Source organism: Lutjanus erythropterus, chromosome 6, assembly GCF_056507025.1.
Source record: "Lutjanus erythropterus isolate fLutEry1 chromosome 6, fLutEry1.hap2, whole genome shotgun sequence".
NCBI lineage: Eukaryota > Metazoa > Chordata > Actinopteri > Lutjaniformes > Lutjanidae > Lutjanus > Lutjanus erythropterus.
In genome coordinates, this window is record NC_139322.1 from 4,529,427 (window position 1) to 4,545,823 (window position 16,397).

At 38.5% G+C, this 16,397-nt stretch overlaps 1 protein-coding gene across 1 annotated transcript in view; it reads right to left on the bottom strand.

Moving 5' to 3' along the window:
• Positions 1 to 9,291: 9,291 nt before the first annotated feature.
• Positions 9,292 to 16,397, bottom strand: part of cables2b (Cdk5 and Abl enzyme substrate 2b) — a 47,675-nt gene continuing 40,569 nt past the window's right edge. Inside the window, exons 7-10 of the mRNA XM_084720318.1 lie at positions 13,210 to 13,316; positions 12,973 to 13,092; positions 11,335 to 11,419; positions 9,292 to 9,875 (exon numbers count right to left, since the gene is read on the bottom strand). Of these exons, the coding sequence (XP_084576444.1) occupies positions 9,729 to 9,875; positions 11,335 to 11,419; positions 12,973 to 13,092; positions 13,210 to 13,316 (459 nt within the window). The 3' untranslated portion in view covers positions 9,292 to 9,728. The remainder of the gene's footprint in view (positions 9,876 to 11,334; positions 11,420 to 12,972; positions 13,093 to 13,209; positions 13,317 to 16,397) is intronic.

Here is a 16,397-nt window from a genome sequence, read left to right on the forward strand (position 1 = left end):
ACTCTCTGGAAAAAGGAAGATCTTCTGTAGGGAAAAATGTGAAGACGAAAAAGACATTCTCATTGATACAACTAAAGACAGAGATGAGAATGGCAGATACAGCATTGAATATACAGAAAAAAATAGTCTATTCTCTGCAGTTCTGTATGTGATCATCACAAACCTGACTAAGTCTGACTCTGGACAGTACAGATGTAGTCTGGACAGATGGATTCTAGATTCAAGTGAAGATTTTGAAGTTAAAGTTGAAGATGGTGAGTTTCTACTGAGAGTCATGAAATGAACTTTTCACTGACAGCTGCTGAAGTTTCAAATAACATGTTTATTCTAACAGTTTATATTTAGAGCTGTATATTCTCATCATTGTGAACTCTGATAAATGCTCCTTTAAAACCAACAACTATCTGAAAGTGTCACACAAACAGACAAACTGCGGCTGATTTGTTGCACCAAACACATTGATTATTAATATTTAGCTTTATGATTAAAATACACTGACAGATTTACAGAGAATTTGTGTTATTTAATTGAAATGTTGCCACAGTGTTCTTTGTATCTGTACAATCACTATCTGATTGTTTTATTGTGCCTTTCATCTGGACTCCTCAACCTTTTTTACCATCAGTCCCATCAGCCTTCACACCACAGCCGCCGCCACCACCACCACCACCGCCACCACCACCACCACCGCTGCCGCCGCCACCAACAACAACAACAACACAGAGTTTAAGCTCCAGTTCAGGAAGCTCCTCATCTTCATCAGCCTCCACCGAAACCACCAAACAGTCTCAACAGCAACAGACAGCTGGAGGTCCAGGTACATTTACAGAATTCAACAAAAGGTTGTATGTGTCTGCACAACAAACAAACTCAGATGCAGCTTCAGGTACATTTCAGTAATTCATGTGTATTTTAATTGTTTATAACTTCAGTTTTCCACAGCACAGAAACATGCAGGTCTCCTAGTTAACTGAAACTTAAAGTTTCAAGTTATTCCAGAAACAGACAAACCAAAATGTCACATGAAATGTTTCCTTGATCTTTGATATTATAATTCTTATTATTATGTCATATTATTATTATAGTAAATATATTACAGATTTTTCCTTTAAATTAGCATAATAAAATAACAACTACCCTTTATTTTTATCTGTACAAACATACAGAAGTACTTGATTCTTTGAAGTAAGTTTTGCATATACATGTACTTTTTTTTTCATTATGAACCAGGAAGTGTTAAACTTTTTTTTACTGCTAAAAACCCACAGGTGTGTTACTGTCTGTGCGTCTGACTCTGGTCATCATGATCATCTTATCATCAGCAGCTGTGCTGATCTTCTGCAGGAAGAGGATCAGTAAACCTGCAGGTAACACACACACACACACACACACACACACACACACACACACACACACACACACACACACACACACACACACACACACACACTCACAACAAAGACAACTGCACATCCAAAACATGAACATTTTCACATGTGAAACAAATATTCTCACATTTTTATCACATGAAAAGAAAAAGATAAGATATATCAATATTCCAGTGAACTCAAAATCAATATTTAAATGTTTTTATCACAATTATTTTGCTGTTTGTCATCTACACTCCAGTATCTGGCTCAACAACAACAACAACAACAACAGTGCTTTGGTTTGCTTTAAATTTTTTAAATTCATAAAGTTGCTCTGTGTCAGAAAACAGCCTTGTTCAAAACAAAAAAATCACAACTTCAAACAATTTAAAAATGTTAAAAGCTTTCAAAATGTAAAACTAACAATACCTACTGATAACTGAAAGATGCAACAAATTGTGCTTACAATTATCTTTGTTTTAAAATATATAGCTGAACCTTAATCAGGGTTAGCTGTACCCTAAGGACCCCTGTCTCACTTCCTGGTTTAAAAAAGATGGGAATACTACTCAAGCACTGGAAAACTTTCTATTTTTTTTGACAAATTCATGAAATAATATTGCCGTCAGATGTGTCTCAACCATAACATGTCGACTCTGCAGCCCTTCCAGCAGGCGTCACCAATTATTGGTGGAAACCAGCTGTTTCTGTTATATTCAAATCCCAGGTTAGACTCTCTAATATCTTTCTAATATCTTTCTTTTGTGTTCTGAGTAAAAGTCAAAATAAAAGTAGGCAACATCAAATTATTCCAGTATCATTTGACTGAAGAAGTTTTGATACTACTCTGTTCAGGGTCATTTCAGTCCATACCTTAAAGGTAGTGAGTACAGATACAGAGGCCTGGTTTAGTTCCTGTTAGTTCCTGGAACATTGTGGTGGAAGTGGGCTCTATGTGTCTCTCTGACTGAGCCGGATGTTTTAACAGTGGACCTAATCTCCTGAACTGCATGTTTTTCAGAAGCTGGTGTTGATGCAGAGTATGTTAATGTCAGTGAGGTGAGTTTGAGTAATTCTGGGACGTTGAGCATCATTACTGTATGTGAAACCAGCTGATTTGATAAAAAACAAACCCCCGTTCTCGTCCCGCAGGTCATCCAGATGTCTGAGATCAGAGAGGAGGACAGACGCAGCAGATCTCCTCCTGCAGAAATATCTACAGTTTACAGTGTCCACCGCAGCCAGGTCTCAGAAAAAAGTAAGTAACAACCGAGGAAGGATTTTGTTGCATTTCAGACAAACATGCTGCCTCTTTCAGAAACAGGAACCAGGCCTGTTTGTGATCATATCTCAACATACAAGCCTCTGCTGTCTTGATGAGGAAGTCTTCAGACTGATGTTTCAGCGTGAGAGACGGTGGAAACTTCACTGAAATACAGATACTCAGTTCAATATTAAATGAAAAATTTGGAGATAAAACTGTGTTTGATAAAACTTTTTACAAGAGGCAGCATGTGACAAAACTGGCGAGTAAACTCAAACTCAAAACCAGAGGGACTTCCTGTCCCGGGACCAGAGGAGGGGCCTTTTTTTTTTAAGTGGCTGTAAGTGTGAATTAACCGCAGTGTCACTCTTTGGTTTGTCAACTATGTTTTTGAAGCCTCAAGTTTGGCATCATAGTCAGAACATGCACAGTACAGCGAAAAATAATGGCTGAACAGCTGAGGGCGTTTTCACACCTAACTCATCTGGTCTGGTTAAAACGGACTGTGGTCTGTTTGTCCGTGTAGCGCAGTTTGTTTTGAAAGCTGTCAGTTTAACCCTGGTCCTTTTCCTCTTTAGCCCGGAGGACACGAGGTCCATGATTTGTGAAAACAGTCTGAAATGTGGACTCGTCAGACCACAGAACACTTTTCCTCTTTGCGTCAGTCCATCTCAGATGAGCTCGGGTCCAGAGAAGTCTGCAGTGTTTCTGGATGTTGTTGATATATGTCTTTCTCTTTGCATGGTCGAGTCTGAACTTACATTTGTAGATGCAGAGACAAACTGTGTTTACTGAAAACAGTTTTCCAAAGTGTTCCTGAGCCCATGTACTATCCTTTATACAATGATGTGGGTTTTTTAATGCAGTTTTTAATGCAGCGCTGCCTGAGGGGGTCAAAGGTCACAGATATTCAGTGTTGGTTTTCAGCCTTGGTCCTTACGTGCAGAGATTCTCTGGATTCTCTGAATCTTTTCATGATGTTATGGATTGTAGATTGTGAAATCTCTAAATTCCTTGCAGCTTTGTGTTCAGAAATCTTTCCTTGTATTGTTGGACGATTTGCTCTTGCAGTTTTTCAGAAAGTGGTCAACCTCACACCTTCCATACATGTGAACAGCTGAGCCTTTTACCAACCAGCCTGTTTACCTGTGGAACGAGCCACAACTTTCAGTCTTTTGTTGCCTCATTACATCTGTTTTGAAATGTGCTGCAGGCATCAAAGTCAGAATGAGTGTATAAAATTACCAAAACCAATAAAAGTTATTATTTTGAACATTAAATATCTTGAATAGTAGTTGAAAATGATTGGCAAACCATTAAATTATGTTTTCATTTAAAACATCGGGGTTGCACATGAAGACATAATCATAAATTTTGATTAGGATCCTTTAAATCTGTATTCTAAGAAAAATGTGCCTGTGATATGTTCTGAGTGACACATTTCACTTAATATAATAAACTCTTCAGTGCCCCCTTGTGGACAAACGTCACTGTTACACAGATACCAATGTACTCTTGTTTTCTTCCAGATGGAAGATGTCTTGAGTAAACTCACCTGCTGTTCCTCGGACTGCAGCCTCGCTGAAGACGCCTCGCCTCCTCGCCTCCTCTGCACTCGACCGTTGCTTCGCCTCAAGCTGTCAGTCCTGTCGGTTTACACTTCCAGTGGCCAACAGGTGAACTCACTGTTTGAATGCATCACATTCACACAAACGTTTGCTCACTGGAAAAAATGTTTTAAAATGTTAACAGTGAAGATGAGACATTTCTATCAGCTCTGTATAAATGTATACATTTTGTTACTGCAGCTAAGTACTGAGCTTTTTCTCTGCATTTTCTTAACTAAAATTGTTTTTTTGGTGGTGAATCTAAAATTTTTAATAACTGACAGTTTGATTCTAAATATCACAACATTCCATTTTAATAACATTGATATTTAATAGAATATCAAACTTCTATCAGACTTTATTCTGACTTATTCTAACCGACTGTTCAAACATAAACAACATCTGTGAAGTGAAAGAATGAATCGGAACAGAAGCAGTAATTTACATATTTTTAATGAAAATAAACTTGACATGAATTGAACATTGGCAGTTTAAACAGTTTATGGTCTTTATCTTTTACAAAATAAGTGTATAAATATTTTCAGCCACTAATCTCCTCCAGGTTTGTGTTGAATACCAGACTGTGCTGTAGTGTAACGAACTGCAGCGTCGCCGGTTCAAGACGCTGCAAGCAGGTTCATAAACTACGTTACAAAAAATATCAACTACTCTTGTCACAAGTTCATGTCCTTAAGCTCTGATTTTCTTTTAAAATCTGTATCACTACATGTGGTGTGAACAAAAGTGGCAGCTGAACTGAAAATGGCATAAATAACATTTACACAGATTAATGTCCTGTGATGCCTCGACTCACCAAACTGCTGCGTGGCTCGTCCATGTTGTCCATAAAAAAGACAAAAACACAAATACAAAAATCTACTAAACTTAACTTACAATGAAGTTTAACTTAAAATGTAAAATCAATTATAAATGGAAGACAAACACTTGGTAAATATTTCCCTTTACAGCCTTACAGTGCTCAAAGAAGAATAAAATAATAATGACTCGATAAACAGTAAACTAAATACAGCATGAGGTTTAAATAAAGGAGTGTCAGGTGAAAATAAATGCTGTGGCACATTACAGGTAAACACACTGAGGAAGAGGAGGAGGATGAAGGTCAGCTGACAGAATAAAAGCTGCATAGAATCAATATCACAAATCTCTAATGTAGAGAAAACGACTTTGGAAGATCGTGTGCCGTTTCTACTCTCAAGCAGAGTCGTATATTTACCACGCTTCGACGTCTTTCTTATTTCATCAACTTAAACGAAGGAAGCTTTGCTCTTTATTGTCAAAATAAACTTTTTTTTTTTTTTTAGAGATTTCAAAGAATTTAAATATATGACTCTGCTCTGAAGTGTCTCAGTGCAAATTGTGGAGCGTGGATTCATCTTCACCACCTTCGTCAGAGCAGGAGAGGAAAAATAACTGAAAATTAAAATTAAAAGTTTCAGCTCCTTAACGATGAATTATGTACATTTTATCTTTCAGCCGACAATTTTCCATTGTGTAGAATTAAGGGTTTTTCTTAAAATTTGCTTGTAATGTATCAAACACTGTCTGCGTTATTGTTATGTATTAATTGTATATTCATTAATATTATTTTCCCTGTACGTTGATTGATCATTTTATCAATAAGGTGTCAGATAATAGTAAAAAAAAATGTTATAATTTCCCACAGCTCAAGAAATTCAAACTCTCACATTTGAGAAGCTGAAAACATCAACGAATTAATCCCACTAAGTTTATCCATTTCCTGATAAATCTTATTCCTCTGTGCCAAAGAAGAAAAAGAATTCACTAGAGCCCCAGATGTGGATTAATCCGCTGCTAAAAGTAGTTCCCAACAAATGCACAATTTACTTAAAATTTGTTCTGCATTTGGATGGAAACAGAGCTAATGTTGGTGTTGATCTCAACCAGTGCTGCCAAATTTGTCCTTCTTTCATTCATTACCGTTGATCGGCTCATCAGACTAATGACATGCGTTCTCTCGCGCTTCCAGCTGGGCGACACGAGACACAAATCGATGCAAACAGAGAAATAAATTTCTGAATACGTTTTGTGCGGCGGCTCTCCTGCTCCAACAGTCGAGTGCAGATGAACCCAGACTCCAAACTACAACAACGTCCCTTTAACACAAGAGAGAAAATAACATCAGTGGAAGAACATTGATGTGAAACCTCAAGATGAAGAATCACATTTTAAATCAAAAACATTAGCTGAAATTGTTGCTTTGTGTCTGCAGGTCCACGACCGCAGCTCTGACCGTGTCTGCTAGTTTAAAACATGATTCTTCAGGATTATTAGCAATAAATAGATGTCAGTGACTATCAGTTTTCAATGTACAACAATACAATTACACATTTAATGTAGAAAAATATCATTACCCTCGTTACTTAGTGATAAAATAAAGATTCAGGATTGTGAAGCAAAAAGGCAAAGTGCAAAAACAACAGAGGCTCTACAGGGAGTCTTTGTGCAGTTATATTTCCTCCAACATGGCCGCCTGTAACCCATGTTTTCCACTTTTAAAAGAAAACACCCACTTCATTCTCAGGTAAAACGCTCCATGTGTCCTGACACCAGTTTTTTTCTGCTGCATTACGGAGGACAAACGCACAAACATCCTGTCAGAGGCCTCTGTTTGGTTAAATAGTTCTCCCTTTATGATAAAACAGAATAAATAATATTTGAGTGAAAAGTAGTTTTGCTAAGGTAGTTCATGAACAGAAAGGTCTTTTTGGTTGTTGATGTTCCTTCACAGTGCAGACAGAATGAGGAAAGTCTGTAGATACAGTGAGTTCCCAAGAAACATGAATAATATCTTCGCAGTTCCACCTTAAGAAGCTTCAGTGTTGGCACCGACCCGTTTAAAAATATTATTGTACCGTATGTGAGCGTTTTTGTGCGTCTCCATCCGGTGAATGAATGATGATCAGTTCTGCAGCAGACTCAGATCTGCGACTAATGATCACTTTCTGTCACTTATTTTCTCGATTAATTGATTAATCATTTATAACATGTTTGAAATAATGGAAAAAAATACTTGTCACAATTTTTCAAAGCCCAAGCTGACATGTTCAGATTGTTTTGTTCGACCAGCAGCCTAAAAGATATTTAGTTTAGTTCAGGTTTTTGGAAGTGGGGTTGTATGAGGTACTTACCTCGCCTTCAAAAGGCCTTTTCTGACAGGAAACTTAAGTTTGATCGTTCATAATATTGCTTCCTCCAAAGCAACCAGACTCCTTCGACAAAAACAGTAATTATGCCTCACAGATTTTGGGACTTGCTGCTCCACTGCTGCCTCGATTGGTTAGTTTGTCTCTATTATTTTGTGACTCGAGTGTTTTTAAGAGTTAGCTCAGATTCACTGAAGTCACAGAATATTATAAACAAACTAATCGATTAAGGCAGCGGTAGACCAGAAATACAGATGTTTACAAGATAAAATTAATGCTTTTGTTAAAAGAGTTTGGTGGCTTCGGAGCAAAGATAACAGCAAGATAAAGTGATAAAATATAAATAACGTAGACTTGAAATTCTAAAAATTTTTTGTTTAAGGTGACTAAAATACATTTTGCTATCAAACTTTTCTGCTTCTCCAAACAACCCCACTTCAAAGAATCTGAATTATTTCTTTAATAATATAGAAGACAAATAGTTTTACCTTAAAAAATATGACAAATGATTAATCAATTATCAGAACAGATGATGATTAGTTATCCAACTCAGCTGGCGTCACATCCCAACAAAATATTGCAATGTTCGGGACAGTAAAGACCTCAAAAGTAAACAAAAACTAATGCAAAAAAGGCTGCTTTTCAGCTATTATTTGAAGAAGTGTTTGTGACAGGCTTTGTTGAGCTGTATGATGTGTTTCAGTGTTGAAATGCAGACCATAATGGACACGGACTCCTGCAGTGGGACGGGGAGGAGACCTTTCCCCAAGAAGCTGTTTGTCACTGCAGCAGAGACGATGACAAGTGTTTTTTTTTTCCATCTGTTTTACCATCACAGCATTTTTTTCAAAAGACGCAGTGCTTCTCTTTGACCACCAGAGAGCGCAGCAGCCCGCTGATCAGCAAGGAGGACGGATGACGACATGAGAGCGAGACAGAGGTCAAAACACAGAGGAGAGGTGGATTAAAGCTGTGGGTTTGAATCCCAGGATCCAAGGACAAACAGAATAGGAACATCTACGCTTCAGGTGGCCTCAGGTAAGGCACTTAAAACATCTGAACTCCCCCGGTGGAGCTTCTGACAGCAGCAGACTGCAGCTCCATGTGTGCTACCAGGAAGCATTAGAGTGATGATGAAAAATGTCCCTCGATTAAAATCTGATCAGACGAGCGAAGAAGTCAGGGAGTGGGAGTGTTAATGTCTCCAAAAACAAGAAGAAGCTGGTGAAGGAAATGACATCACTTCCTAACCTGGTGTCTAAACCAGACCAGTGAGAGGACGAGACATGTAAGGAAGTTCTAGAGACTGCTGTCAGAACCGTGCTGTTTTCCCCTCATGGCCTGAGTTTATGGCCTTAAACTTAACTTAACAATTTAAGTTTTGTACCAAATGTTGGACGGATGTTGGTAACATGTTGCTTAAAACACTCTTCAGTGTTGATGCTTTTAAATGAAGTAACATGATTGTCAAATGTGCAAAACTCATGTTTGTCTTTAGTGACTGTCAGCATATTCAAACCAAAAGTGTTATTTCAGACTTTATGTCCAATTTCTTCATTTTCAGCCTCAGAGACTTTGGTGCTGCAGAAGCAGCGAACCTCAAAATCGACAGTAGTTTTAGACTAGAGTGTTAGAAACAGTTAAACAGTTACAGTTATTCTTTCTCAAAATAATGTTAATGCTGCTCTGACTTGTAACAGGGTTGATGACGTCTCTATCATTCAACTGCAGAGAATTTAGAAAGGACGACTCCACACTGAAACCAAAATGATCTAAATTTGTCATTAAAGTTTCATGAATGTCTCCATTTCTAAAGTCTGTGGTGAGGATCAAGAGAGGAAAACCTTTTTTAAAATCTGACAGGAAAGACAAACATATAATTCCCTTCACAGAAGACATGATTTTAAGTGTTTATGATTTTTGTGCTGCTGTTACTTAAATATATCCGTAACTGTATCGATATTGGATTGAAGCAAAATCGGGACCTTGTGAGTCTGATTTGTTTCAGGAAATCTGTGGTGATACCCAGCTGTACTGTTGAGCGCGGCGCCAGTCCTACTGCTGAACCATCGATCACAGTGTGTCGTCACTTTGGCGGCTGAGGGAGGAAGAAAAGGCGATGTAGCTCTCTGTGTCGCTGCCAGACCCGCTGTCGTACTGCCGTCACAGTGCGGACGAGCTTTGGTGTCTGAGAGGAGGATGACTCCTCCGGGCCTCTGAGCCAGACATCACGACGATCCGTCTGTCACAGTGTGGAGCTGAAAGGTGCCGGAGCCCCCGGAGGGAGGTGTGATCATCACCGCTATAACTGCTGCTGCTGCACCAGCCGTCTGTAATGTGGCATGACTTTACTCTCGGGGAGGTAGAGCGCCATCTCCAGGGCGACCAGGATGGTGAACTCGAACGATATCAGCTCCCTCCTGCTGATCCTGAAACGCTCCTCCAGCTTCTACGGAGACACAACAGAAACCAAAGCATGAGACGAAATGCTTTCTGACAACATGTCAAGTGTTCTGTGTCCAATTCTCTCTGACAAGCCATATTTACTTATTTTCTATTTAAATTTTGTCATGCTTTTCACCCCAGGGCCACCTCAGTCACTTAAAGGGACAGTTCAGATTGTTTGAAGAGGGGTCGTTCAAGGTATTTGTCCATTAAAGAAAAGAAGATGGAGGTCAACAGTTTGGAGAAGCAGCAGGAGCACCAGTGCAGGAAACTAAACAATGTACTCCAGTGGACAGAGTCAGCAGCGAAGGTTTTTTAGCCACGTAAAAACATCTATATCAGCTTAAGTATACATTTAGAATATTTGTCAGACAGCCTGTTCTGATGGGAAACCATCATTCTATTAGACAAAAATCTCTCTCTGCAAAGCCAGCAGAGCAAATACAGTAATTTTACCTTGCAGAACACTGCCTCTACCACTGCCTCGATCGGTTAGTTGGTTTGTGTTATTGTGTGGCTTCAGTGTTTTAAAGGTTTAGTTCTGCTTCACCAAAGTCACACAAACTAACCAACCAAAAGAGACAGTGGTAGATCAGCAACTCCCGAGTTCTGCTAGGTAAAATTCATGTTTTTGGCGAAGGAGTTGATAGCAGAGAGAAATATTTGGCTTTTATAACGGCGGATTCTTATCTGAAAATGTCGTCTGACAGCAAGGACATAGTGTACACTTAAAAAAGGCCCGTCCACAGCGCTTAGCTTCCATGCTGGTAAAACTCTCTGTCTCCAGATGCTGTACAAACCCATTTCAAATAATCTGAACTGTCCCTTTGTTTTGTACAATAAACAATACTGAGATGACTGATTCAAAAGTATTGATTAATGTCAAATCAATGTCAAACATGAGGATTATTTCAAATTATTATTATTATTTTTTTTTAACAACTGATCAATTTTAGGATACAACTAACAATCACTTCCATTACAGACAGTCTGAGGGAGTCATGTTGAGCTCTGGGAAATTTTGATCAGATATATTTGTTTTGTTTGATAAAACCCACCAAATGTCGAGTTTATAATGATACAAAACAGAGAAAACCTGCAAATTCTCATAATCCCATTGTTGGCCAATTCTCTTCTGACAATTGACTAATAAATCGAAATCTAACATCTTCAACATTTCTGTTTGTTGTTATTCATCCGACATGTCTGTGATGAGCTGAAACTGTCCGATAACAGCGGCCATGTCACTGCACCTGCTGTGATTTAAGGACGACCACACAGCTGAGGTTTGATGTTGTCCACTGTGAAGGACAGAAACTGTCCTGCAGGTCCTTTTCCACCTGCTCAGGTAGATCAGCTTCACAAACACCTGAGCAAGAGCAACATGATCTGACAGACAGGCGCAGGTAAACCACTATGATCCTACATGATCCTCTGTGTGTGTGTGTGTGTGTGTGACTTACATCAATGAGGTGTTTGACCTCCTGCTTCTTGAGGTCACTGCTGATCTTAGCAGCCAGTAGGATGCAGGCAGCTGACACCAACTTCCTGTAAAACAGCGTCAGCGCTTATTGTTGGTGATGATGTACTTCATGCAGCATGGTGATCAAACATGCTAAAATAATATAATGACAGTTTACATCTGCTCGGTCAAAGCTGATCAAAGGTGAGAGTCCACCGCTGCTGGCTGGACATCACACCAAAACACAACACAGGCATAAATTTAGCAGCTGTGTGGGTTTCAACAGAAGTAAAAAGGGAGACAGATGTGACTAGTCGAAGGATGGAGGTCAGGTTGGGCGACTGGATGAATGTATCAGCTGCTATCAATTGGTTGAGTTAACTGCTAGTTGTTTTCGTTTTTTTTGGGTGATCTTTTTGTACGATTTTTGACATTTTTTATTTATTAGTCTGCCTCTGAGCGAGAGCGAGTGCTCAGTTACAGACACTCATTTAACTTTACATTACACACCCACTGAAAACAACCTGAAGAGCCAGAATACTTTACATCTTACACATCTAACAGGGTTCCCAAGCAGAATGAAAAAGTATGTTTTTTGATTTTAGTCATTTATAGGTCTGGATAAGTATGGAAAAAAAGAGCTTTGCCTATATCCTGTTCTGTTAAAATATAATATTCTTAATTTCTAGAAATAAATCGATCATACAAGCAGTGTTTATCATGATAAATGGAGCAGAAGTCAGCCAGTCAAAATATGCCACCAGGATAGATTCATATTAATAAACTGGAATTAGAGAATCTTTTTACAGTTTTTCGTAACAAATGACAACAAAGTTTACAACAAATAATAAACAAAAATCAAGTTGGCACTTAATTTAATAGTTGACAACTAATTGATTAATTGACTAATCATTGCAGCTCTAGTGTTTAACTATAACAGCTGATAATAGGTGAGTTATGGTAAGAATTACTTCAGTTTTCAGTCCTAAAATATTCACTTCAGTAGGGACGGGCATCATTAGTATTTTATTGATACCAGTACTGTTTGTAAATACTGATGCATACTGATACTCTTATTTCATACCACTCAGTGTAATTTAGAGCAGATAATAAAGATATGACATGAAATGTCACACAGTGTGTCTGCTGATCGATTGATCATGACTTCTAACCAATCAGATGTGCTGCTGTAGGCGTGACATTAAGCCAGACTACAGAGCGTAGTTGTGTATTATACTGTACAGTGTATAATGATCTACTATATGTATAGTTTGAAGTTTTTAATATTATTACCATTATCATTACTATTATCATTATTATTACATTACATAACTATGGTGATAATTACAGACAGGCAAAGATCAAAGACAAGTGCATTTTTAAAATAATTTAACCCTAATCCCACCACTTTTTTCTTTTTTGCTGATCCGAAAAATGATCCGATCTGTGACTCAAAACCGTGATACGATCTGAACCGTGGGTTTTTTGATCTGTTGCACCCCTACCAACAGCTGACTGATGATGATTTCAGTTTTGACCACGGGTACCAGTTCAGTACCAGTTCTTGATACCCGCCCCTCACTTTCACAGCACAGTGCATCCAGCTGTTGTGTTCTATGAGAGTCAGATGTTGGCGTACCTGTTCTGTTTATTGAGTCGACCCTGCAGCACCAACTTCTCAAAGTAGACGAACGCCATCGCGATGGTGACGGGCTGCAGGCCGCAGTCCTCCCCAACTACTCTCATCTCTCTCTTCAGACTGTGAGACAGAGAGTCACAAAGTCAACGGATTAAAAGTTAAAGTACTGTAAAGAAATGTATCATGTATTCTGTTACTGCAAGTCTTTCATGATATTTAGTTGTTCAAATACTTTACCTGCGTATTTTGCTGAGAGTGAGTTTAATGTGAGGAAACTTCTCCTTAAACGTCTCGTTCATGTCTTTCTTCAGGTCGGACGGTTTGACGTATTCTATTACTGTCGTCTGGAGGAAGAAAAAGACGAGAAAAGAAGATGTAAAAAAAAAAAAAGACAAAGAAGATGGAGAAAACAGAACAAGAGAAAATGAGTGGGGGGAAGAAAGGAATGAAAATGTCTTTTTTCCTCTGTTTATGCAAAGAGTAAGCAGAAACATTTAAAAGTCAAACAATGGTGAACTGAATGTAAATGAACCCCATGGGGAAGTAAACACTGAGAGGGTTTTTCTCTCTGTACCATCTTCTGCTTCACTCGGAGCTCACCAACATTTAGCCTGTATTTGGCAAGTCCTGATTTTATTCCCAGAGTCTGAACCTTTAGTTGTTAATTCAGTGAAGAAGTGTGTACACAAAATACTTTTAAACCAGGACAAACAATTCTACGGCTTAATTGTGGGAGTCGTAGAGTCGACTGAGATTCTTCCAGTCAAGCATTTTTTTTTCTTTGTCAGTCGATGTGCTTTGCATTTTTTAAGCTTCTATCTGTTTTATCCTTTAACTGTAAAGTGGGAACATTTCAATGAGGAATTAAAGAGGCAGATAAATATATTTTTATAACAGCTGATGCACTTATTAAAAAATATCCATGAGCCCACATGTGCTGTCAGTTGACTGATGAGAGGATGAAGGAGTGGTTGGTAAACAAGTTTCAGCTCATTTTTTTTTCTCCAATATTGTACATAGAGCAATGCAACAGCATGACAGGATGTAAACTTCACAAACCGGGTTTCTAAATCACCACAAACCAACCAACTGAGCGCACAGAGCAGGTGATGCTCGCTTGTTTACCTGTTGTTTGTGCTTGTATTTGCCACTGACAGGCTCAGATTGTTGCTGTCAGTGTTTGACGACATTATAAAAAGGTTTGCTAAAGCGAGAGACCTTATTTTAAAGAGTAAGATTTAATGATGTTTAATCGCTCTCACCAAACTCACCAGAATCGTTTTGAATCATCGTCAGCTTCACTGCCACTAAATAAAACTCACCAAAAACAACTTGGTCTGTCTTTCCACTGTCCCTTGATCAAAATAAATCCTGAAATCACGGCGTGAAGGAGCAGTCAGCGTGCAGCGCAGGTGATGTTGGGCAGCTGCTTTTTTAACTGAACTACAGGATGCTTTTAATTAGGGCTGTGCAATTTTTCGCAATCGCAATATGGCTTCCTGCAATTTTCAAATCATAGGTGGTGCAATATTTGTTAAAGTCAAAATGTGTGTCCTGTCCTACAAATCAGATTCTGCAGACTTAAAAAACATCTTCATTTGGTGCAGATTCCTGCAACAAAACAAAACAAAAACCCCACCATAGTTATTTTAACATGTTTTTCAATCAAAATAATCATAATGATGTAAAACTAATTATTATCTCTATATCATAAATCATACGGCAATTGCAATATCAGTCACAATAACTGCAATTTGATATTTTTTTCAGAATCATTCAGCCCTACTTTTTGACTTCTCCGACTGTGTAAAAATCTGATATCTTCACATCACAGGTCACGAGGAAAAGTTAAAACTCATTTAGGAATTTAGTTAGCACACTGCACCTCAAAATAAAAAAAAGGATACACATCAAATATATGTATAGAATATTAGAATAGAACAGAATATATAGTTTGGTTGATTCGGTTTCATTTGTTGGTCAGGGACAGCCGTGGTGTATTTATAGTGTGTGAGGGAAGTTTTGACTGTGTTTCTGATCTTGGTGTGTTTGTAGTTTAGGTCAGAGGGTTGGCACTGTAGTGGGTGGTGAGATCACACAGCGTAATGCTAACACACACACACACACACACACACACACACACACACACACACACACACACACACACACACACAGAGATCAGTGACAAAGCAGCCCACCTCTGATGGATTAAACAGTACTGATAAAGTGTGTGTGTGTGTGTGTGTCCATAATTTTTAATTCATCCCAGTGGAGGGATCAAACTAAGCTGCTGCCTATAGGATAATTATGTTGATGTAAAAGAACTCCATGTGTGTGTGTGTGTGTGTTCATGAATGTAAGTGTATGTGTGTGTTTCTGTTCTCAGTAGTGATTATTCTGTTCTCAGAGCTCTATAATCCTCTGTACTGCTCTCTCCTCTCTGCACTTCTGTCGTCTCTTCTTTATTTCCTCTCTGCCTCGCTCTCCTTCAGACTTTTCATTCTGCCCCTTTATTCCTGTTTCTGAGAACGTGAGGAATGAACCTTACAGTGTAATTTTGTTCTTAATCAAAGAACGAAGCGTATAAAGATGATTTTCATCCGAATAAAAATGAACCAGGTCCACAACTGGAAACAAATCGAGACAGAAACAAAACAAACACATTTATCTGAAGTTAGTATGAGAAATTTGATCCATTTAATTAGATTAACATCTGATTGGATCAGCACATCGCAGGCTGTTTATTTGCAACTCGTCTTTTAAAATGCTACTCATAACTCCTCTCAAACAATATTGTTTGCACAGAAAAGACTGCTGATGTATGAACGGCTGCGCTGTCATATAGCAGTAAAGTGCTCTGAGTGCATTAAAACCATCTGTCCTCTGACACAGAGTTTATTAAAGATGACAAATAGCCTGCAGAGCTCTAGATGAAGACCAGAGATGTCACAGGACCTGATATTTCAGTACCAAGTTGATTCCAAAAACGCGACGGTACTTGTTTTTCTACACTATGGCTGGTACCTGGGATGCAGTTCTTCCAGACCTGAAGGGGGCAGCATAGCACCTACGAGCGTTCGTGGTTTCAAAGGAAGAGGACGAAGGCCAACCAGCACAGAACAGGTTGAGGGAGAATTTAACCAATTAAAAATTAATTAACTGACAATCTGTGTTTTTTGTAGCATTTCTCCAGAGTTCAAGGGTTGTCTCATGATTTGATTTGGTCTGCTTTGTTAGTTCTGTTTGGTGGTGTCAAAGGACAGGTTGACAAAAGCAGACATTTTTTATTTTACTAGTCATTAATTATTAACGATTAATCGATTGTTCACGTTCAATTATCAGTTAAGGAAAATGCACAAAATTTGCAAAGCTACAGCTCTGCCACAGCTTATCGAAAAAAGTTGTGTATGGGAGTAAATATCCCC